This window comes from Giraffa tippelskirchi, chromosome 7, assembly GCF_054371585.1.
Source record: "Giraffa tippelskirchi isolate mGirTip1 chromosome 7, T2T-mGirTip1v1.2.pri, whole genome shotgun sequence".
NCBI lineage: Eukaryota > Metazoa > Chordata > Mammalia > Artiodactyla > Giraffidae > Giraffa > Giraffa tippelskirchi.
In genome coordinates, this window is record NC_137281.1 from 134,158,539 (window position 1) to 134,182,221 (window position 23,683).

The following is a 23,683-nucleotide window of genomic DNA, read 5'->3' on the forward strand; positions in this document are numbered from 1 at the left end:
ACAAATAGTGAGTGTGCAGATATTGCAATAAGTAGAAAAAGGATCTTTTTTTTTTTTTTTTGGTAAATCAGCTTCCTGTCATTGTGGTCTGGTGAAAAGCCTGGAATCCAGGGGCCTGGGTTCTACTCTTGGTGTGGTCCCGGCTGTGCAGTTGACCAGTAACTGTGGGCCTCTGCTTCCCCCTCTCTGAAGGCACTGAACTTGAAGAGCTGACATTCTCAGTCCTGGAATCCAGAGTGTGAAGTTTTTGTTTATGGATCGTGAATTTATCTCTGGTCTAGCCGCAGACAGGAGTTCCCTCCTCTCGGCTCTCGGGGGTGGGGGGAGCGGGTCTGTTGCTGTGCACGTTTTGTCTTGTCCCCTCCCTGAGTGACCCATACCCTCCCCTGGTCCGTTAGAGCTTCAGCCGCATACTACTGCTGCCTTGCTAGTTGGGGTCTGCCGAGAGCTGGGGAAAGATCCACGGCCATGGCTGTGGCTTCTAAAATGTGTAGCTTGATGTCTGGTTCAGGAAAATTCTAGACTGAACTGGCAAATATCTTTGGATACTTAGGAAGGGAAGTGCAATCACTGTCAGGTGCTTGGTTGTCCAAAAAATGTCATCACTAACCACCCCGTTTCCTTTTTTTCACTAACCACCTCTACCAGGTGGAGGGCCCCACCTGGCAGATCGGGGCCTTGGACTGACATTGTATTTCTTGATTTGAGGAAAAGTGAAGTGCAAGTGGCTCAGTCGTGTCCAACTCTTTGCAGCCCCCTGGACTGTAGCACACCAGGCACCTCTGTCCATGGGATTTCCCAGGCAAGAATACAGGAGTGGGTTGCCATTCCTTTCTCTGGGGAATCTTCCTGACCCAGGGGTTGTCTCCTGCATTGGGAGGTAGATTCTTTACCATCTGAGCCACCAAGGAAGCCCAGGTGGTGCTAGTGGTAAAGAACCCACCTCCTAATGCAGGAGTTGTAAGAGATGCAGGTTCAATCCGTGGGTTGGGAAGATCTCCTGGAGGAGGACATGGCAACCCACTCTAATATTCTTGCCTGGAGGATCCCATGGACAGAGGAGCCTAACGGGCTACAGTCCTTAGGGTTGCACAGAATCAGACGTGACTGAAGTGACTTAGCATGCACGCACGCAGACAGCTGTGCCTGAAGTGTCAGGTTAAGACTTTCAGCCTGCCCCAGAGCTTCTGAAACTCCACGGGAATGAGCTGAGCCATGCGGCACAATCTCCAGGAATGGGCAGTGTCACATGTCATTTGAACCAAGTATCTTTAATGTTCTGACACTTAATAGTGAGAAACCCAAATTACCTATTATCTGACAGTTCATCACTAAAGAGAGATGTCTTCAGTCTATCAAAAGAGAAGAATGGGTTAAAAGAATAAAAAGATTGAGAAACACTGGCTTGAAGTTTTCTGGCCAGGGCCAGCCCAGCCAGGGGAAGGATTTAGATGGAGGAAGTGAAATTCAAGCTGGTAAAATTTTTCTGTCTTTGAAAAATTTATGAGGAGAAACTATTAAAACAATTGGATTTTAAAAAATCATCCATTTTGTATCTTCAATCACTGTTTCACTCGGTTGAGTAAGGACAATCCTTGCAGTTTCAGGCCATTGCCCAGCTATTTATTGCAAACATTGCTTAGAAATTGCCCCAAATTAGCTGTTTTTAAATAGGTCAAATGCTCCAAGATGTTAGACTTCTGGTCTCTTGTCTCTTCTGGTCTGCTTGTCTTATAAATATCCCAAGATGGACATCTGCACCGTCGCTTTGTCTATAGGTAGCGTCCTCTGCAGGATGGGGCTGGAGAACTCCCCGAAGAGGTCACACCCACTTCTGGTTCCATCTGGTGAGCTAGGAGCTCTCATTGTATTGGCAGTTAACCTTTCTGGAGGGCAAGTTGACCATGCATCAGAAATCTTCAAATTTAAATCCTTGGTTCAAAGAGTTCCCTTTTTGCAAAGTTATCTGAATAGATGATGCTAATGATGATCTTGTTGATAATGATGACAATACAGCTTAGGTTTATTGAATGTGCCAGGCACTGATCTAACAGCTTTAGGTGCAGTTAGTCATTTACTCCTCATAACGATCCACGTGACAGCTGCTATAACATCCCCTTTGCTAGGAGTGGAAACTGAAGCACAGAGAGATAGGTGACTGGTTCACGGTCACAGGGTTGGGTTGAAGAGCTGTGATTTGAACCCAGGTAGCCGGCTTCAGCAATACGTGAACCGTGAACTTCCAGATGTTCAAGCTGGTTTTAGAAAAGGCAGAGGAACCAGAGATCAAATTGCCAATATCCACTGGATCATCGAAAAAGCAAGAGAGTTCCAGAAAAACATCTATTTCTGCTTTATTGACTATGCCAAAGCCTTTGACTGGGTGGATCACAATAAACTGTGGAAAATTCTTCAAGAGATGGGAATACCAGACCATCTGACCTGTCTCTTGAGAAACCTGTATGCAGGTCAGGAAGCAACAGTTAGAACTGGACATGGAACAACAGACTGGTTCCAAATAGGACAAGGAGTACGTCAAGGCTGTATACTGTCACCCTGCTTATTTAACTTATATGCAGAGTACATCATGAGAAACGCTGGGCTGGAAGAAACACAAGCTGGAATCAAGATTGCCGGGAGAAATATCAATAACCTCAGATACGCGGATGACACCACCCTTATGGCAGAAAGTGAAGGAGAACTAAAGAGCCTCTTGATGAAGGTGAAGGAGGAGAGTGAAGAGGTTGGCTTAAAGCTCAATGTTCAGAAAACTAAGATCATGGCATCTGGTCCCATCACTTCATGGGAAATAGATGGGGAAACAGTGGAAACAGTGTCAGACTTTATTTTTTTGGGCTCCAGAATCACTGCTGATGGTGACTGCAGCCATGAAATTAAAAGACGCTTACTCCTTGGAAGGAAGGTTATGGCCAACCTAGATAGCATATTTAAAAGCAGAGACATTACTTTGCCAACAAAAGTCCGTCTAGTCAAGGCTATGGTTTTCCAGTGGTCATGTATGGATGTGAGAGTTGGACGGTGAAGAAAGCTGAGTGCCGAAGAATTGATGCTTTTGAACTGTGGTGTTGGAGAAGACTCTTGAGAGTCCCTTGGACTGCAAAGAGATCCAATCAATCCATCCTAAAGGAGATCAATCCTGGGTGTTCATTGGAAGGTCTGATGTTGAAGCTGAAACTCCAATACTTTGGCCACCTCATGCGAAGGGTTGACTCATTGGAAAAGACCCTAATGCTGGGTAGGATTGGGGGCGGGAGGAGAAGGGGACGACAGAGGATGAGATGGTTGGATGGCATCACCGACTCGATGGACATGGGTTTGGGTAGACTCCAGGAGTTGGTGATGGACAGAGAGGCCTGGCGTGCTGCAATTCATGGGGTCGCAAAGAGTTGGACACGACTGAGCGACTGAACTGAGCCTGCTTGAGAGCCCTGACTCCTTATCACCCTGATAGGAAGATTTGCATGCAAGTATGATCACTGAGTATTATCTATATAGAGAAAAATGGGGATAATCTGTATGTCCAGTATCAGGGGAGTTATTGAATCACTTGTGATATATCCATAAAATGGATTATTGGACAGCTTTTTAAAGCTCATATTCTTAAAGGACATTTAGAACTGTGGATAATATGTTAATAGCATGCAATTAACATAATATGTTAGTATGATAATAGCATGCAAAATGTTAAATTAAAATTAGTGTTATGAACAGTTTCATTGTCTTTAAAAATTCATCAAGCGTAAAGATAGATGTGTGTATATTTATGTTGTTTTTATTTTTTGTTGAAGAGGGCTGATGAGATTATAGATATTGTCGATATTGTCCTTCATATATTTGCTCATTGTTCCAATATTTACATTAATTTTCATTTCTCTTCTGTAATTTAAAATGATGTATATTATAACGTTGCTTCTTTTCTTCTCATTTTGGTGTGGGTGGTACTTGATTTTCTGAGCAGTTGTGAAAGCTACTACTTGTAGGACATGGACACCAGATGGCGCTCTTAGAATGTGATCACCTGTAGAAAGCAACCAGGTGGACCAGGCTGAGACATTTGTGTTTCTATACACTCCCATTTGAGCACAAACTGAAACTCAGTGGCTTAGATATATTTTTAAATGATTCTTACCCAAACACAGTAAGCACAGATCAGGAGTTGGTGCTGAAGCAGCTTTGAGTGGCAGAACGTGATCACAAGTCAAGCTGTATTAATCTCTTCCCATGTGCTGCACTGAGGGGTCTTCTCCATCTGTAACTGCTTCACATTCCACTGGGATTTCTGATTGCATGTGTTTCTTCTTTGCAGAAGCTCGTTTCTAGATCGACCCTAAGACGACAGGGAAAGGAGAGCACCAAAGAAGGAAATGGCATTGGGGTAAATTCTTCCAACCAACTTGGGATCGACAACTTTGAGTTCATCCGAGTGTTGGGGAAGGGCAGCTTTGGGAAGGTGAGTCTTGGCTTCAACTGTTTGGGTTAAAGGAAGCCTGCTCCATGGAGGTTGTTTGTATGTGCAGGAATGTATCCACATGCCTGTTTCCCACCTGCCATCTGCCTTCTGTCCCAGGCAAGGCTATACCCTAAGAGCTGCAGGAGTTCTCCTGCTCATGCTCCTTCCTGCTGCTTTGCCATAGGTGATGCTTGCAAGAATAAAAGAAACAGGAGACCTCTATGCTGTGAAGGTGCTAAAGAAGGACGTGATCCTGCAGGACGATGACGTGGAGTGCACCATGACTGAGAAAAGGATCCTGTCCCTGGCCCGCAACCACCCCTTCCTCACTCAGTTGTTCTGCTGCTTTCAGACCCCTGTAAGTATGACTCCCATTCACCGTCCCATGGCCTCCTTTCTTCAAAAGTTGAGACTGCAGTATGTCGAAGGTTTCATAATGTAGCAGATCAGAAACTTTGGGGGGATGGAGACTCCCAAGGTAGGGTCATTTGAAGTACCCAGTGACTTCTGACGACCAGAACCGATGAACTAACCACTCCCTTTCATGCTGTCCTGGAGAAGGATCACTTTGAGGGTTGTGTGTCCTAAGATTGAAAATGTCTTTGTACATAAGTCTTCTCTAACAGAGTGAAGGTTACAGAAGTCCAAGAAGACAGGAAACCTCAAGGGCTGCTTATCCTGGTGACTTTGACCTTGGCTCCATTGCTAAATGCTAAACTGTTTCTGACCTGGGGAAAAAGAGTTCAGACCAGCATAGGCCCAAAGAGGGCACCTTGCTTTGTAATGTCCCAAGGCCTTGCTCCTGGCCTCCGTCAAGGACCCTTTGCTTGATTCTGTGGACTGATCCTGGGGTTCTGTCTACCCCATCATGGGATGAGAACTTCCCTGGTGGCTCAGAAGGTAAAGCGTCTGCTTGCAGTGCGAGAGACCTGGGTTCAATCCCTGAGTCAGGAAGATCCCCTGGAGAAGGCAATGGCAACCCAGTCCAGTGCTCTTGCCTGGAAAATGCCATGGACGGAGGAGCCTGGTAGGCTACAGTCCATGGGGTCACAAAGAGTTGGACACAACTGAGCGACTTCACTTTCATCATGGGGTGCAATTAGGAATGCTTTTGGCTGAAGTTGACAGAATATATGACTGATAGTGGTTTACACAATAAACAGAGAGGATGAGTTTAGTTCATAGTAGAGACTTTTTTCTTGAGAAGTCTGATGATAGCACAATTAGGATTGTATGAGATGCTTAGTGTCATTAGGCATCTCTTCCCCTTGAGGTCTCAGGGTACTTGCCCTAATATCACAGCCCTAACCATCACACATCACATGAAAGCATCTAAAACAAGAAGCACAGGGAACAGAGGTAGAATGGCTTCATGCACTTTCCTCTTATCAGGGATAGAAAAAGCTTTCCTAGACTTGAGTTATAGGCTCATCCTGAGTTGCAGAGGAGGCTGGAAGAGCAAATATCTAGCCGAGATAAGCTGCTTTGTCACAGTGGGCTCCCATCCACCTTGACTCATCCCTGAGGTGGGGCATTCTGCAGCCCACTTAGACTGGGCTCAGGACTGGGCTTCTGCTATCAGTGGAGAGGGGAGAGGGCTCCTATGAAGGCATCAGGAGGGTCTGGCAGTTATTTCCCAATCTTCTTGCTTGTCAAAGGCATTCTGAAAGAGCATACAGGACACATCCCTTGTCTCTGCCGCCATCAGCGATGTAAAGGCCGTGGCAGGAGTGGGATCGGGGCATCACACTTGGTCCAGGGATGCTGCAAGGCATTTCTAGGGAAAGTGACAGCTACACTGGAACCAGAAGGACTGGTTAGAATAAGTCAGGCAGAGAAAGTGAAAGGGAGTATGTTGTACAGGATGAACAGCTCCGGGTGGGTCTACCAGTAAACAGGCCTTCCATGGTAGCTCAGTCAGTAAAGAATCCGCCTCCCAAACAGGAGATGCAGGAGTCAGGAAGATCCCCTGGAGAAGAAAATGGCAACCCACTGCAGAATTCTTGCCTGGAAAATCCCATGGACAGAGGAGCCTGGAAGGCTACAGTCCATGCAGTTGCAAGAGTCAGACATGACTTAGCAACTAAACCACCACCAGTAAACAGGAACAAGAAGGGTGAATAAAGCCCAAAAGCATAAAATGTGAGCTTGAAGAGGGGCCTGGTGAGAACTGAGACTGTAGAAGTAGGCCAGGCCAGGACCAGGCTGTAAGAACCTTGAAGGCTCTGTTAAAAGAGCTTGTATTTTAGCCCTAAGAATGAATGAAAGACATTTAAGCAGAAGAATGACATACCAGATTGCAGTTTTATACTATAAAAAAGCAAATTTTTTGTGTGCAGTGGGTAATATAAGCATTCACCAAGTATTCATCTCCTTTCTTTGATTGAAGCTATTATTAGTTTCATGTGTAGCCTTTCAGAGAATTGTTTGTACACAAAAGCATACATACACAGAACATATATGCATCCGTATTTATTTTTTTAAAAAAACATAAATGGTGGTATATATTTGCACACCATCCTGTACCCTCCTTTTTAAAAATATTTATTGATTTGGGGCTGTCTTGGGTCTTAGTTGTGGCACACAGACTCTTCATCCAACACGTGGGCTTCTCTCTAGTGGAGGCACGTGTGCTCAGTAGTTGTGGTGCTCAGGCTTAGTTGCCCCGAAGTGTGTGGGATCTTAGTTCCCCAACCAGGGATCAAACCTGTGTCACCTGCATTGGAAGACAGATTCTTAACCACTGGACCACTAGGGTAGTCCCCCTACCCCTGTCTTCTTAAGGAAAAAATCCAAAATGGCTTTATTAAGAGAGTAAATCTCTGTAATACATCTTGCAAAATTTATACTTTTTAAAAATTTGCACGTTAGAAAAATGAAATATAATTGACGTTTAACATTGTTTTAGGTGTACAGAAAATGATTTTATATTTGCATATGTAGTAAAATGAGCACCACAACTAAGTCCAGTTAGCACCTACATCTATCAGCACACTTAGTTACATAATTTTTTTATTGAGAACCTTTAAGAAATACTTTCAGCAACTTTCATATATTCAATGCTGCTGCTGCTGCTAAGTCGCTTCAGTCGTGTCCGACTCTGTGCGACCCCATGGACGGCAGCTCACCAGGCTCCTCCGTCCCTAGGATTCACCAGGCAAGAATACTGGAGTAGGTTGCCATTTCCTTCTCTAGTGCATGAAAGGGAAAAGTGAAAGTATATTCAATATCATATCATTAACTATAGTCACCACATTGTACATTGCATCCCCATTCACCTTATTTGTCTGAAAAAAAAGATAATGTATCTTGAGATTGTCTCATATTTGTATATACCTGACCACCTCGTTTATAATGGCTGCATGGTATTCCATTTAAGACCATAATACAAATTATTATGCTATTTCTTATTGGTATATACTTAGCTTATACTTAACTTTTATTTCAATCAAATTTACAATGAGTCCCTTGTACTTTTATCTTTATGTACCTGTGCTATGATTTCTATATGGGATACTACTGTAAGTGGTATTGCTTGGTCAGGAATGGATGGATTTATGATTCTGATGGAGTCTAGTGGGCCTTCTCCCCTATCATGGCTGAAAATAGCTAAGACTTTATCACTTATATACCAGGCACTGTTCTAAGTGCCTTAGTGTATTATCAATCTTTATGGTAATCCTGTGAAGTAAGTTCTGTTAGCATCATTCCCATTTTACAAATGAGCAAACTGAGGCAGGAAGAAAGTTAGCTTCCAAGTGGCAGAGGTTTTAAAGCCAGGCAGTCTGACTGCTGAGCCCAAGCTCTTTCCACTTGCTGGCCGTATTTCTAAATTCACACTCCCAAACCACATGTGAGAAGGCTTATTTCCCTTCCTCTTCTGTCATGACGCTGCCTATCATTTTAATGGCTGGAGAGACTTTTTTTTAAAAGGCGACTTTGGAGTTCTAATTGGCATTTCTCCAACAGTAAGTGAGGCTGAGCATCACATATGTGTAAGGGCCCCTTGTGTTGGTAAAGGCACATGTGCGGCGTGGAGGATGGATCGAGCAGGGAAGCCAGCAGACAGGAGGACATATGAAAGGAGATGCATGCCATGCACTCCCGTGCTGGCCAAGCACCTCGGGGTCCAACTAATAGCTTCTTGGGCAGCAGTTTCCCTTGCACTCCTTCCTCTTGCCTCTCATAGTCTGGGCCCCTTGAGGCCACACCCTCTTCATCAGAGTCCTCGGTGGCTCCAGGAGTCCTGGAGCCCACACTGCCCCTGCCACTGTGCCCCTGATTCTCTGCTTCCCGTCTCTGGGTCCGTGGTTCCATCAGAGCTTGGTTGTGCCCATCCTCCACTGCTACCAGAGTATCCCCGAAACATTACTTCCCACGCTCTGTGCTTTGTCCACCTGACGTCTTTTGCTGGTCCTCATCCAGCTGTTTTCTCAGAGAAAAGTAGGGTGATGGTTCTGGGTTTGAGAACACCCTTGTGAAGAAGGCAAGACTGGTGGCACTGCTCATCCAGCTGGGCTTCAAGCTCAGCTCCTCCTCACTTCATGAGCCAGGCAGGACTACATTCAGGGCCGCACCAAAGAGCAGATAGTTTTCTGTGATGTTGGGTTGGACAATATTAACTGGTGATGATCTTTGAGTCAGACAGCTGACTGACATGGTCATGCAGTGGCCACTTCAAGTTATTCTAATGAACAAATAAAGTAGTTTCTCCTGCCCAACTCCAGGGGGCTTTTACCTACCCAAGGAAATCCCCATGACTCTATAGAAGCAGTCTGAGGTCTTACGAACAATTAGATGGTGTTGTAGTAGAAAAGAAATTAACCTGAAACAGATGGGAAGGGCCATAAATATAGAATATACAATGCAGAATTTTCCAGGAAAATGTGAACTGTAAAATATCCCCAGATATCAGTGTCTTCATGTGATTTCCACAGTGTTCAGCTGATGTATGTGTGTATCATACGTGTTCAGTCATGTGTGACTATTTGTGACCCTATGGACTGCAGCTGGTTAAGCCTTTATTAACACTGGCCACCTATTTTTAGTGACAGTTTCATATATGGCCACAAGGTGGCAGTCGTTACCACAAGGTGATTTTTATTTCTGCACCAGAGAGGAGCTGACTTTGGGGTTTAAAATTTGTGTGTTGCAGTAGATGTCTCCAAAGCAAAGGATAAAGGTAATTTTCCCCTCCCCTAAGTCTAGATGATAAAGTGGTATGAACAACTTAAAAGAATCAAGTGCATTTTTCTTATGCTGAGATAAAGATATACAATTTTCATATTGCTATAGTTTAAGCCATCTCTCAGATTTGCAAGGTATCAAACTCTACATGTGCATGTCATTTGCTCTCTGCATCAGTCCATCTGTCAGAAGTCCTCAGTCACTATCCCTGTTTGCTATTGAAAAGTTAAGTATAAAGAACAGAAATGCCAATTACTATGAGAAATTACAGCAGGTGAATGACTACTTTTCAGCAACTGGGTTTGGCAGGCCCTGACATCTAAAAGAAGATGCTGATCAGTGTGTCACGCGAAACTGTAATAGTCGCCCCTGCAGAATTTAGAAGGGACCCGAGGTGAGGCGTGGGAGCCTCTCCCCACTGTTTGCAATGTGTCACTTCATTGTGAAGATGCTGGTAGAAACCGCGCTTCTCTCACTGTCCAAGCCTGCGGAATGAGTGTCTCTGAGGCCCAGGAGAAAGGGAGCAACTTGCTAAGGCTCCCTTGAGCTGAGTGGTGGAAACAAGGTTCATCTCTGGGTCAGGCTGACTCTGGAGTCCGGCTCCATCCACTTGGTATCTTATACAACATTGAGGTTGTTGATTCAGCATCTGCTTAAGCCCCTCCTGTCTGCACTGGCTCCCCTCCAACCTGTTGATATGGCAGCAGCTTTGCCCTTGGAAAAGGAAGCTGAGGCCTTCCAACTCTGTTTTCCTCTGTCTGAATGGCTTGCAACTCCCTTAAAATTCCTTTTAGCCTTAGAGTTCTCGTGGTGGAGATGAAAGCGGGATTGCTGTGAGGACCAAAGGCGAGAATGCAGACACGCTCTTGCCACATGCATGACATGGTTCAAAAGTGAACCAGCTGGGTGTTGTGATGACTGCCTTCTTCCCCACACCAAAACATGTCCTGGGACTCCCAGGGGCCAGCACAAACCCTACATGATGGTGACAATAAACACTCACAAAATAGGGATTTTGGAGCTCTCTTTGTTCTTGGTCAAAACTAAAAGATAAGCAGATTTCAAATATTAGATAATTTATCAAGTTTGCCACCTAGAATTATGTGCCCATGAATTATTGCCCCAGATTTTTTTTTATCATAATACATGTTACTTGCAAGTACATCATTCCACTGGCATTCTCATGAATTTCTGAAAGCAGTGTACATTCTAATAGTTTGTGAATAATTCGTTAATCTGGATCATGGCTTACAGTCTGGATCAATGCTTATACTCTTGGATCTGTTGATTTTATTTCTGATAACCTAGCCAAAGAAAGCAACATAAGGAATAAAATGTTATGCATAAATATGTTTAATTTTCAGTGCATAATTTATAATAGGAAGATACTGGAAACAACCTTAGTCTTCAGCGATAGGAATCTACTTAAAAAATGTACTATGTGATGAAGATTTTTGGCCAGTAGAGAGATGATTGAATATTAAGTAGTTAAAAGATAGTGTGTTACTTTCAGAAGCATGTAACATATGATTTATTGCATACAATTCTTACATCAGCCCTAGAAGATGGGTACAATTATTATCTTTATTTTACTGAGTAATAAAGTGAAGGAGGAGCTAAATTACTTGCCCAAAATTAAACAGAGTAAATGGTGGGACGAGAGATGGGAGGCCAGGAAATAGTACAGAATTTATGATAATTAGCAGTGCGAATCCATTTTTGGTTCCTCCTGGGAGAGCAACTTGGCAAACCTGTCCCCTCTGCCAAAAAAAAAAAATAGGCCAGAAAGGAAATGGTGCCAGTAAACTATCAGGGACTCTTATGAAGGTAGTGGAATTATGGATGATCTTTTTCTTCTTTGTTCTGCTTGCCAGTTCCTGCAACGTGCTTCTGTTTCTTTGTCGATGGGGAGTGAGGCCTCCTGAAGCCAGGATGGCCCAGGTCCGGGCTGCTGGCCTGGGGTCCACTGCCTTTCCCACCCTTTCAGGTTAAATTCACTTCACACTCCTTTCATCTTAATCAGGGACTGTTGTGTCGGCAGCTGAGCCTGCTGGCATTTATGGCCTGGAATCCGGGTCTCCCCACCCCCAGCTCCCCAGGCTCTCCTTGGCGCTCCTGGAGCCTGGCTGAGAGCTGAGGGCCGAGACCAAGAGGAACAAAGAGGCAGCGGCAGCACAGGGGGAGCGGCGGAGTAAACGCTGGTCAGATGGCTTAGCTTTTGTTCAGAGACCCAGTTTGTTAGAGCAAAGGTTTCCGTTTGGAAAACATAGGACACAGTGTGCCCGGTGCCCAGGCCGCGTTGGAGCCATGAGCCCATTTGTGCATTGGTGATCTGCTGCCCTGGGTGGGGGAGGCGTTACACAGAACCTCCTTTTACAGGGACAGAAGCCGGGTGCTCGCCCCTCCCTACTGATGGGGTGTCGTCAGGTGTCACCTGCGGGGGTCGCTCACAAAGCAGTGGGCCTGGAGTTCTTGGCAGGGGGCCATTGCTTCCCCTAAGAAGCCGCACCTCAGTGTCCATCAATAATGCAGAAACCCTGCCTTTGAAGGGTAGGGTGGCTAGGAATCTTGTGACCCAAGTGCTGTCAGCTTGCCCAACCGGTGCAAACTGATTTCAGTGCACATAAGTCACACTTAAAATATGTCTGAAAATCACCCGGCCACAGGGTGCAGGGGGAACAGTCTTTGAGTTATTTTCTCTGTCATTATGTTAAATATTAGCAGAGGGGTGTACGTGTCAAAGAGAGACACAGACAGGAGAGATGGGCAGCAGAATCATCCTGTCGCCCTGGAGTGCATCTTTAGGAATCTCGTCAGGAGGTGACTGCACTGCAGCCTTCCATAGGCGAGCTCTGGGTTCTCATCCTGGCCGAGCTAATAGCACCCTTGTCTTGAGGAAGGTCCCCTGCCTGTTATCAGGCAGGAATAAAGGCAGGTTTTCACAGCATAGGGTTTTGTGGCCTTTTATAAAACACCTAAGGAAAAGCCATTTCTTCTTAACCTGTTTGGAACTGGGCTTCCTCCTTCTGCTGAGCGTTGAGTGCCATAAACACAATGTGGTCTGCTTATGGGTCACTTGGTATAGTTTGCCTTTGGCTCAGATCAAAATAGAAAACAAGCCAGAACGTGGTGTTTCCCGGTTGGGCATGTTCCTGACATTAATCATGTTCCCGCTGGGGACAGAATGCACATGGGCCATCTCCGGGCCCTGAATTTCTAGCGGGGGAGTGGGGGCTGATTTAGGACCTTTGCTTCTGTTCCCGGAGGCTTCCCAGCTTCCCGACTACCTGTGACTCAATAGGGTCATGAAAATGAATGAGAAATAGGAGAACCCGGAGTTCTTGCTGTTCCTTTGGCTGTCTCTGCTCTGGGAGGATGCCAGAACACTTGGTGTGACCAAAGGGCTTGAAAGGGTTGGCATGTGTTTCCTTTTGAGGTTATTCAGTTGCAACCGGCCTTGTCACTAGCTGTCACCCCCGGTGATGACCTAGAGATGGCCTGGACCCCCCACCTCCAGTGTGTGGAAGGCGGTTCATGGATTGTGTGTCATTTCCTTTGACTTGGCCGAGACTTGCCGGGGTCAGACTCGGCCCCTGTGTGTCTGATGACCGGCGAAGCTCTGTGGTAGGGCGTGTTGGTTACGGTTTTCCCTAATCATGCCTGGGAACCTGCCAAACTATGGATGCTCAGACCTCAGCGGGGCCCTGTTCTAAAGCTCCGGGCTGGAAGTGCCGGGAGTGGCTCCAGGCATGAGAATGTGATGGGCTTTCTGCCAAATAGTTTAGTGACAAGTCAGCCAGTCCGGAATCACACTGATGGAGGGCAAGGGAAAGAAACAGCGCTTGCAATGCTCAGTCTAGCTGGCAAGAGGACAGTCATACACATGACATAAATAGTATAATGACTGTATTTACTCCCTGCTACAAAAGGAAAGATAGCTGAAAAGGAACTCTGGATTCTGGGGGAAATTTTTACCTCCGGGCCAGTCTTTCCTCAGAAGGGCAACCAGAATATAAGACTAACAGTCCAACTAGCACCCTAGGGTGGCCTGCGGGTGTTTCCCTGGGAAGCTGGGTTGGCCTTTGCCAGGATCAACTAGGACCTTGAGTCCAAGACCTAAGGCGACATCTGTGGGTGGCTGGAGCAAGCCCCCCACCCCAGAATCATGCAGTCTAGAAACCCAACTGCCCTGGGTGGAAACCATAGACTCTAATGTCTTCTAGTTTTGAAATACTTGCTTTTTCCATAATTGCTTCATGACTTGTCAGAACACAGCTATGTCCATCTCTTCTCAGGCTCCAGGTCGAGGGCCTCTCAGGACAAAGTCAGCCCTGTCTGTCAGTATAAACTTTGGCCGCCTGAAATTTCAGAGACTCGTCCACCAGTTGGTGAAGATGAGGGGTGTTCGTTCATTCGGCAAATGTGCACAGAGCTCCTCCACGGTGTAGGCCCAGCTCTGAGCCCTGAGGACACAGCGGTGGACAAAGCAGGAGGGAGCCCCTTCCCTCATGGAGCCAGTGTCCTCCTGGGGAATTCGGGACCTGAGGAGCAGGGCCATAGCAGAGAGTCACCCCTCTGCGGTGGGCTGGGCATGGTCACATTTCTGGGATTGCTATTTAGGGCAGGCTCAGAGCAGCCCTCTGCTTACAGGAGAGTCCAGGAGAGGTGTCTTGAAGCTGTATTTGCTTGTGCATTCCCATCTGGTGAAGGGAATTGAAGACCTGATGGAGATTCCTGGGGGCAGGGAGGGCAACGGGCTTGGGGTCCAAAGCAAGAGGTATCATGGCTAAGCAGCAGCTCAGCTTACTTCCTGCGCTCACCATTGCTGTTGGTACAGAGTTCCTCCTGCTGCTGGGAAGACTGATCTCTTCCTTGAGAGCCCCACAGGAGGCTGCAGGGACAATATTCCCTGCCCCCACCCCCATATCCATGCCTTCAGGACTGACTGCTCCTGTGCAGGGTTCCTTTTCCTGCCTTCTGAAGCCAGAGAGTACCTTGGCTCCTCTCACCACAGATCCTCCATGCTGCACCGGCAGAGGCTTTGGCAGGCCCTGTCTCCCTTTTAGGGCCACCCAGGGAGTTGCTGTTTCCTTTCTGTGCAGCCATTCAGCTTTCAGTATATTTGCACAGCAAAGGAGCTTGCAGTATTTGGAGCTCACTCCTACCCACTTCTTTAGGATGGTCTGTGATGATGTCTTGCTTAGGTCTTGCGAAGGGAGTCTTGGAACTCTTCCCAGAAACTCAATTTCATCCTTATGGTATATGATATTTTCAACATTAAAATGATGTAATGTTTAATTCCCACCAAAACAAAAGAGGAGAGCCCTTCCAGCAAAACGCCTCCCCTCTCCCCTACGTACATTTCTGATCCTATGCCTGTGGGAAGTGCCTTCATCCTTGTCCTTCCTCTCACTCCTCATTTCAGATCTCCTTGCAAAGTGGGAAGTAGCCCATGACTAGCCCAGACCTTCTGTGCCAGTGTGTGTCTACCAGTGGTGAAAGGTGGTTCAAAATGAGTTAGACACAACCAGCAAAGTAGGGAGTTGGACCTACAGACTGGTTCAGTTTGTTCTTTTGGAAACGTGCAGAATTGAGATCCTGCTCATAAACTCACCAGGGGCTTCCCTGGTGGCTCAGATGGTAAAGAATGTGCCTGTAATGCAGGAGACCTGTGTTCAATCCCTGGGTCGGGAAGATCCCCTGGAGAAGGGAGTGGCAACCCACTCCAGTATTCTTGCCTGGAGAATTCCATGTATAGAAGAGCCTGGCGGGCTGCAGTCCGTGGGGTCACAAAGAGTGGGACAAGACTGAGCGACTAAAACTTTCACTTTCATAAATTCAATTTGTCCCTCTTTACTTTGGCTTCAGGTCAGTTCTGTAGCAGGAAGTTCCCTCCACATTGCTCAGAACTTAACCTCCACAGGCTTGACCCTCACCAGCAGGTCAATATGGCAAGGAATTAAATGACTGATGAATATTCAACCTTTCCAGTAAAAAAAAAAAAAATATATATATATATATATATATATATGTATATATATATATATATATGATCCCTGGGCCGGGAAGATCTCCTGGGGAAGGGAATGACAATCGCAACCTACTCTAGTATTCTTGCCTGGGAAGTCCCATGGACAAAGGAGCCTGGTGGCTACAGTCCATGGGATCACAAAGTCAGAAATGACTAAATGACTAAACAGCAGCAATATACATATATATATGAATTTACTTAAATTTACTAAAAATTTTATATAAAATTTAAATCATTTATGTAATGTGATGATATTTGCTCACTGCTAATGTTGGGGGCAGGGTAATCCTTTTTTATGAGAGGGTGGGGGCTATCCTGTGTGCTGTAGGATGAGAGCATTCCCAGCTTCCATTCATTAATGCCAGTAGCACGTCCCTAATTATGACAACCAAAAAAGTCTCCAGACATGAACAGATGCTCCTGGGGGGGAAATCTCACCAGTTGAAAACCCCTGCTTTACATGAGCATCTGGTGGTCTAGCCTGCATATGGAAAGTCAAGTAAGCTAGATCAATTTACTCTCTACAGAGGTCAAAGAAAATGTGTCAGATCTTCTTTATAGAAACATGAGTATTATATCTTTTTTTTTTTTCCTGAGTTTGTAGACAGAGTTCCTGTTTAGGGACTGCTAGCAGCTGTCAGCAGCTACACTGTGGCATTTGAGGGGACTGGGGCCCCGAGCTGGGAAGAGGAGGCGGAAATAAGGGATGTGTTGAATGTGAGCGGGAGTTAGCAGGCTGCCAGCTGTTGTGATGGGGCAGAGTTATCAGAGCGAGGGGCATCCAGGGGACAAGAGATTAGCTCAGCGAGCATATATTTAAAATGGGTTATGTTAGAAAGCAAGCAGTCCATATAGTGCAGCTCTCATGTTTTGGCGTTTAATGATTATGTTTCTGCTTTGCCAACAAGGCACTGAATGAGTGACATTTTATGAAACTCATCACCATCACTGTGGTCTTACAGGGGTTCCTATCTGTGAGTCAGATTCCTGTCCTCTGTGTGCTGCATATAACTGGAATTTACAGACGGAGATAAAGTTTTAAGAAACATTTCCCAATCAGTGTAGAAAAAATGTGCTGGTAGCAATACAAGTGTGCTCTAGGGGAAGACAGACTTGCTGTTTTCTTTCGTTTGTTTTCCATGTATGGGAATGTCATTTCAGCTTAAGATACAGATACCATAGAGGCTGTCTGCAAAACTGAGTGGTCTCTACATATTAAAAGTAGACCCTAAAAATGAATTAAAGACTTAAATGTAAGGCTAGACACTATAAAGCTCTTAGAGAAAAACATAGGCAGAACACTCTTTAATATAAATTGCAGCAAGATCTTTTTTGACCTACCTACTAGAGTAGTGGAAATAAAAACAAAAATAAACAAATGGAATTTAATTAAGCTTAAAAGCTTTTGCACAGCAAAGGAAACCATAAACAAGATGAAAAGACAACCCTTAGAATGAGAAAAAAATATTTGCAAATGAAGCAACTGACAAAGGATTAATCCCTAAAATATACAGACAGCTCATGCAGCTCAATATCAAAACAAACACACACACAAAAATGGGCAGAAGACCTAAATAGACGTCTCTCCAAAGAAACACATTTAGATGGCCAACAAACAGTTGAAAAGATGCTCAACACCCTAATTATTAAAGAAATGCAAATCAAAACTACAATGAGGTATCATCTCACACTGGTCACAATGGCCATCATCAAAAAAATCTACAAATAGTAAATGCTGGAGAGGGTGTGGAGGAAAGGGAACACTCCTACACTGTTGATGGGAATGTAAATTGATATGGTCACTATGGAGAACAGTATGGAGGTTCCGTAAACTAAAAATAGAACTACTATATGACCCAGCAATCCCGCTCCTTGGCATATACCCACAGAAAACCTTAATTCAAAAAGATTTATGTACCCCAGTGTTCATTGTAGCACTATTTACAATAGCCAGGACATGAAAGCAACCTAAATGTCCATCAATAAAGGAATGGAAAAAGAAGATGTAGTACATATATACACTGGAATATTACTAAGCCATAAAAGGAACAAAGTTGTGTCGTTTGCAGAGATGTGGATGGATTTAGAGACTGTCATACAGAGTGAAGTAAGTTAGAGAAACAAATATTATATATTGATTCATATATATGGAATCTAGAAAAATGGTAAAGATGATCTTATTTGCAAAGCACAAATAGAGATACAGACGTAGAGAGAAAAAATGTATGGATACTAAGGGGAAAAGCAGGGCAGTGGGAGGAATTGGAAGATTGAAAATGATATATAAACACTACTATGTAAAATAGATAACTAATAAGAACCTACTGTATGGCACAGGGGACTCTACTCAGTGCTCTGTGGTGACCTAAATGGGAAGGAAATCCAAAAAAAGAGGGGATTTATGTATGTATATGGCTGATTCACTTTGCTGTACAGCAGAAACTGACACAGTGTAAAGCAATTATACTCTAGTTAAAAAAAAAAAAAGACAAATAGATCCTAGCCACCAGAGACATTACCTGTTGATATATTGAATGGTAATATTGTATGTATGTTGGGTTTTTAATTCAATTTAGGAAATGTTTCCTAAGTCAGGGACATTATATGCTAGGGACTGAAAGCATAAGGAAGAATAAAATGTGGACCTGTCCTCTGGTTGCTTTCAGTCAAGGATCACCCTATGCTAAACAGATACGTTTCATCACTGTGTGATAGAAGATAGTCATACCTTGGCCCTTGGGGAGGTTGGGAGGACCTTCCATGGGAGGGGCTGCTCTGAGCTGGGTTTTGAGGATGAATAGGAGCCCTACAGAGACAGAAGGGGGATGGGTCTTCCAGATGGAGGTAATAGCCGTGCAAAGACACAGAGGCTTAAAAATGTGGCCAGGAGCCCCCAAATAACTTGATGGTGCAGGATTGCAGGAGAGGAAATGTGGGGAGGAAAGAAGACATCCTGTGCTGAAGAGTTTAGACTCTTCAGAAGTGAAAGCAACTGGCAGAGGATGTGAAGTCAAAGAGCAACCTAAGATCTGTATTTGGGGAGGGCTCTAGGTGGCTGTCTGCAGAGGAAACTGACAGAGGGCAGCCTTGGTAAGGCCGTTGAACCGCTGGTCCGCGGAACCTTCCTGCTCCAAGGCAGCTGTCCCGAGAGTGGGGTCAGGGAAACACGTAGGAGGTGGAATTGGTAGGACTTTTTAGAGTAAAAGAGTGAGAGGAGTGGCCAGAGTTCTGACCCATTGGGAGCCTGGGGGAATGGAATACATGGGTTCACTTTACAGAAAACCCAGTGGCAAGATTAGATGGTAACCCAGATGGAAGATTAGATTTCTGTCACCAGTATCCTCCTAGCATAGTACCAGTATCAGTTCAGTCGCTCAGTCATGTCTGACTCTTTGCAACCCCACAGACTGCAGCATGCCAGGCTTCCCTGTCCATAACCAACTTCTGGAGTTTACTCAAACTCATGCCCATTGATTCAGTGATGCCATTCAACCATCTCATCCTCTGTCATCCCCTTCTCCCTCCTTCAATCTTTCCCAGCACCAGGGCCTTTTCAAATGAGTCAGTTCTTCCCATCAGGTGGCCAAAGTATTGGAGTTTCAGCTTCAGCATCAGTCCTTCCAATGAATATTCAGGACTGATTTCCTTTAGGATGGACTAGTTTGATCTCCTTGCAGTCCAAGGAACTCTCAAGAGTCTTATCCAATACCACAGTTCAAAAGCATCAATTCTTCGACACTCAGCTTTCTTTATAGTCCAACTTTCACATCCATATGTGACTACTGGAAAAACCATAGCTTTGACTAGACGAATCTTTGTTGGCAAAGTAATGTCTCTACATTTTAATATGCTGTCTAGGTTGGTCATAGATTTTCTTTCAAGGAGCAAGTGTCTTTTAATTTCATGGCTGCAGTCACCATCTGCAGTGATATTGGAGCTCACAAAAATAAATTCCCTCACTGTTTCCATTGTTTCCTCATCTATTTGCCATGAAATGATGGGACTAGATGCCATGATCTTAGTTTTTTGAATGTTGAGTTTTAAGCCAAATTTTTCACTCTCCTCTTTCACTTTCATCAAGTGGCTGTTTAGTTCTTCTTGGCATAGTAGAAACTGTAATTTTAAATATTTCCATAGGTGTTTATAGAGGGAGAAGAGAGGAGAACAAAAGAGGGATTTCAAAGTTGAAGTGAAAGTGTAAGTTGCTCAGTCGTGTCTGACTGTTTGTGACCCCATGGACTGTCCATGGAATTCTCCAGGCCAGAATACTGGAGTGGGTAGCCTTTCCCTTCTCCAGGGGATCTTCCCAACCCAGGGATTGAACCCAGGTCTCCTGCATTGCAGGTGGATTTTTTTACCAGCTGAACCACAAGGGAAGCCCAAGAATACTGGAGTGGGTAGCCTATCCCTTCTCCAGGGGATCTTCCTGACCCAGGAATCAACCCAGGGTCTCCTGCATTGCAGGTGGATTCTTTACCAACTGAGCTATCAGGGAAGCCCTAAGTTAGAAACTTCTAAGTGGGGGAAAAAGAAGAATCAGAAGGAAGAGGTTTCATAGAAGGAGGCATCAAGTGCCATGATGAAGTCAGTTCACCAAAGAATTCAAAGCCATGCATTGAATCTGGGATGTGATTGTTGGTGGCGCTATCTTAATCACCGTTCTCATCCTTGGGGTTTGAAGGGTCCTTCTGAACTTTATTTCACCAGCTAAAGCTTCACGACAAAGTCAACCCAATATCCTCTCCCCAGGGTAAACCTTTTTCATCTACTACTGATTACTTTGTCCCTCATCTTATTATAGCTATGCTTCTTTTACTTGGGTCTCAAGAGACCCAGCTTCAATTCCTGGGTTGGGAAGATCCCCTGGAGAAGGGAATGGTCACTTACTCCAGTATTCTTGCCTAGAGAATTCCATGGACAGAGGAACCTGGTGAGCTACAGGACATGGTGTTGCAAAGTCAGACATGACCGAGCGACTCACACACACACACACACACACACATACCCTTTACACTAAGGTCTGCATCTTTCTTCCTCAGTGGACCATGGAGATCCATATTTTGCCCACATTGGAAAAAGGGTCGAGAGATTATAGGGGGTTTTAGGGGATTTTATTCCCCAGTCAGAGGGCCAGAGAAGAACGATGTTATGGCTGCACTGGAAAAATCAGACTCAAAATAGCACATGGAAGGCACATTCCAGACAGAAACTGCAGCACATAGAGCAGAGGAAGGAAGAGCCTTTCAGCCAGTGGATTTCTAGGCATCTTCCCAAGGCAGACATGGAATATTCTTGGCCAGATTCGATACCTCCCTAACTGGGAGAAATGTTTAATCAACAGCTGTAACCCGTAATCTCCTCCTAGAAAGCAGACATGTCTAAATGATCCACAAATCAAAGGGAGAGATGAAATCTTCTTTAAAAAGTTGCAAAGTTTTGGAACCTCTGTCATGCAAAGGTTCTAAATAACTGAAATGGCATAATGGCATTTTTAATCTTTATTCTATCACACTATACAAACTAAATGCATAAGTATCTTCAATAGACTTGCTCCTATTTGATGCTGAAACTGAAATCTTTATTAAAAGAATGTACTGTGCGAAATGATGATTTAAAGAAATCCTATTCTGTATACTTTTAAGTGACCCAACCTTTTTTAAAAAGTGAATAATCAAAAACTCGATGCTCTGTGACAACCTAAAGGGGTAGGATGGGGTGAGAGATGGGAGGCAGGTTCAAGAGGTAGACATACATATACCAGTGGCTGATTCATGTTGATGTATGGCAGAAACCAACATGATATCATAAAGCAATTATCCTCCAATTAAAACTAAATACATTTAAACAAGCAAAAAAAAAAAGTGAATAACCACCTAAGACAATGGTCCCTAACCTTTTTGGCACTAAGGACTGATTTCATGGAAGACAATTTTTCCACAGACCGGGCTGGGAGGAATGGTGTCAAGATTATTCGAATACATTACATTTATTGTGCACTTTATTCCTAATCTAATGCTGCTGCTGATCTGACTGGAGGTATCAGTCAGTGGCCCAGAGGCTGGGGACTCCTGACCTAAGATTTCTTCTTTGGGAATCTACATTCAGAATTAAAACACCATGTCCAGTTATGGACATACCTCCACCATGTCAGAGATGCTTGTTTTTCCAGGCTATTAAATCTGATCTGTATCATAGTATAGTGACTAGATTATTAATACTATGTCCTCTGATCAACTTAAGCAGAAGTCTAGCTAATTGTAGGATTTCATAGAAATGACATCGGGAATAGTATGTAACTGTTAAAAAATCATGGTTTTGATGACTAAGTGCATTAGGAAATATTTGTGATATAAGTGACAAAGAAGGGGTATGTTTTTTGTTTTCTCCCTTTCTGTTCTTTTTCTGTTCTTTCACGTGCTGTGAAGTATTAAGTGTAATTAGGACATAAGGGGGAAACCAAACATAGTTAAAATTATTTTGTAAATATCTTATGTGCTCTAAAATCTGCAATTTTTTGGATGCTAAAAGCCATAAATAATTTTGCTTCTCCTCGTATTTAGACTTCTATCTCTGGGTGTCAGGATTATAGCTATTTTATTTTCTTCTCAATTTTCCATGTATTTACTTTGTAATTACGTTTGAATGAAGAACATGTAATTACTTTTATAAACAGAAAAGCCAAAGCTTTATAAATAAAGGGAGATGAAGTGGCGTCAAGCGTACCTAGCTTCTCTTGAACTCTTCCACAAACTATTTTAACTGTGGGCAAGGCACTTTACACCTTTGTGCTTGACTCCCACAAAACGGCCGATAAAACTAGTCTTTGGCAGTTTGTGCCAGCTTTTCTGATATTCTGGTTTAAGTCTGATCAGGAAGCAAAGATGGCCTGCTGCTATGTTAGTTCCTCGGGTTTATTAACCCTTAGTGTGGTCCAGGCACCAGGGGCGGTGGTACTAGAGATATATCATTTGGCATCTGGGCTCTGCCTTGAAAGGTTGCAGGTTTTCCAGAGAAACAAGACCAAGTGCAGAAAGCCACAGCAGCCAGTTCGGTGATCCTAGGGAAGATACGTGTGGATCAGAGGCACAAAGGAGGCTCCACCAGAAAAGGATGCCTTGAGTACCAACTTCACTATATCCCCAATCATATGTTTGCAACTTGTTTATGCTTTAAGCAACATCCCGGCCCTGATACTTCATAGGGTGTTGAACTGCAGGGTTTGATTGTCAAACGTTTCTCTCATGTGGTACGTATGCCAGTAAGTCTTGTCGAGTTACATTACAAGAGAAGACCATAATGTGTCCAGTTTACCAGGAGAACACTCGGTTTTTGGAAACAACTGTGTGTCTCTCCAGATTTCAAATGCAAGCTCCTCAGGGCTTGTTATATTGGAGACATATTTTATCTTCCCAAAGACTAGTGTCTGAGCTCAGACAGGATGTACCATGCCCGTGGGCTTAACAGAAGAGTTGCTGGGTGATTGGATTAACTTTTCATCTCTTCTGGGCTACACAAAATGATGTTAAAAAAAAAAAAAACACCAAAAAATGAAGAAGCCATTTGCTTCCCTCTCCTTGTTTCTTTGTTGAAGCCTTTGTACTCGTTCTTAATGTGGTTAAGTTCAAGTGGTTTCCAGTTCAGGCATGGCGCAATCAGATTTCCTCACCAGGGTGCTTTTCCACTGTCACCTCTTTGACGTCAGTAACTGTTCCTGTTGATATGAACTTCCTATTCACCCCGTAGATGACTTCGTCAGAGAAAAATCATAAAGCAGGAGGCACTTATGAGAAATGCAGCACAATGCTGTCTATTCCTGGTGGTTTCCTTTTGCTTGTTCACAGCTGGTCAATAGCAGTGTTTGATACCAGATTGATGTGTTACTTATTTAGAAGTAATTTCAAAGCAATTCCCTAGAATTTGGATGAGTATGTATAAGTGTGGCTCCCAGCCTAACATTATCTTCAAGCAATAACTAAATTAGTCTTTAACTTTAA

At 44.3% G+C, this 23,683-nt stretch overlaps 1 protein-coding gene across 3 annotated transcripts in view; it reads left to right on the plus strand.

Moving 5' to 3' along the window:
* The window catches only part of PRKCH (protein kinase C eta), a 365,028-nt gene that overhangs the window by 142,259 nt on the left and 199,086 nt on the right, over positions 1-23,683 (plus strand). For all 3 annotated transcript variants that reach the window (XR_014059378.1, XM_081509759.1, XM_081509758.1), the window contains exons 8-9: positions 4,328-4,471; positions 4,656-4,829. Coding sequence is in view for 2 of the 3 variants with exons in the window: in XM_081509759.1 (XP_081365885.1) it covers positions 4,328-4,471; positions 4,656-4,829 (318 nt within the window). In the remaining variant the exon portion in view is untranslated. The remainder of the gene's footprint in view (positions 1-4,327; positions 4,472-4,655; positions 4,830-23,683) is intronic.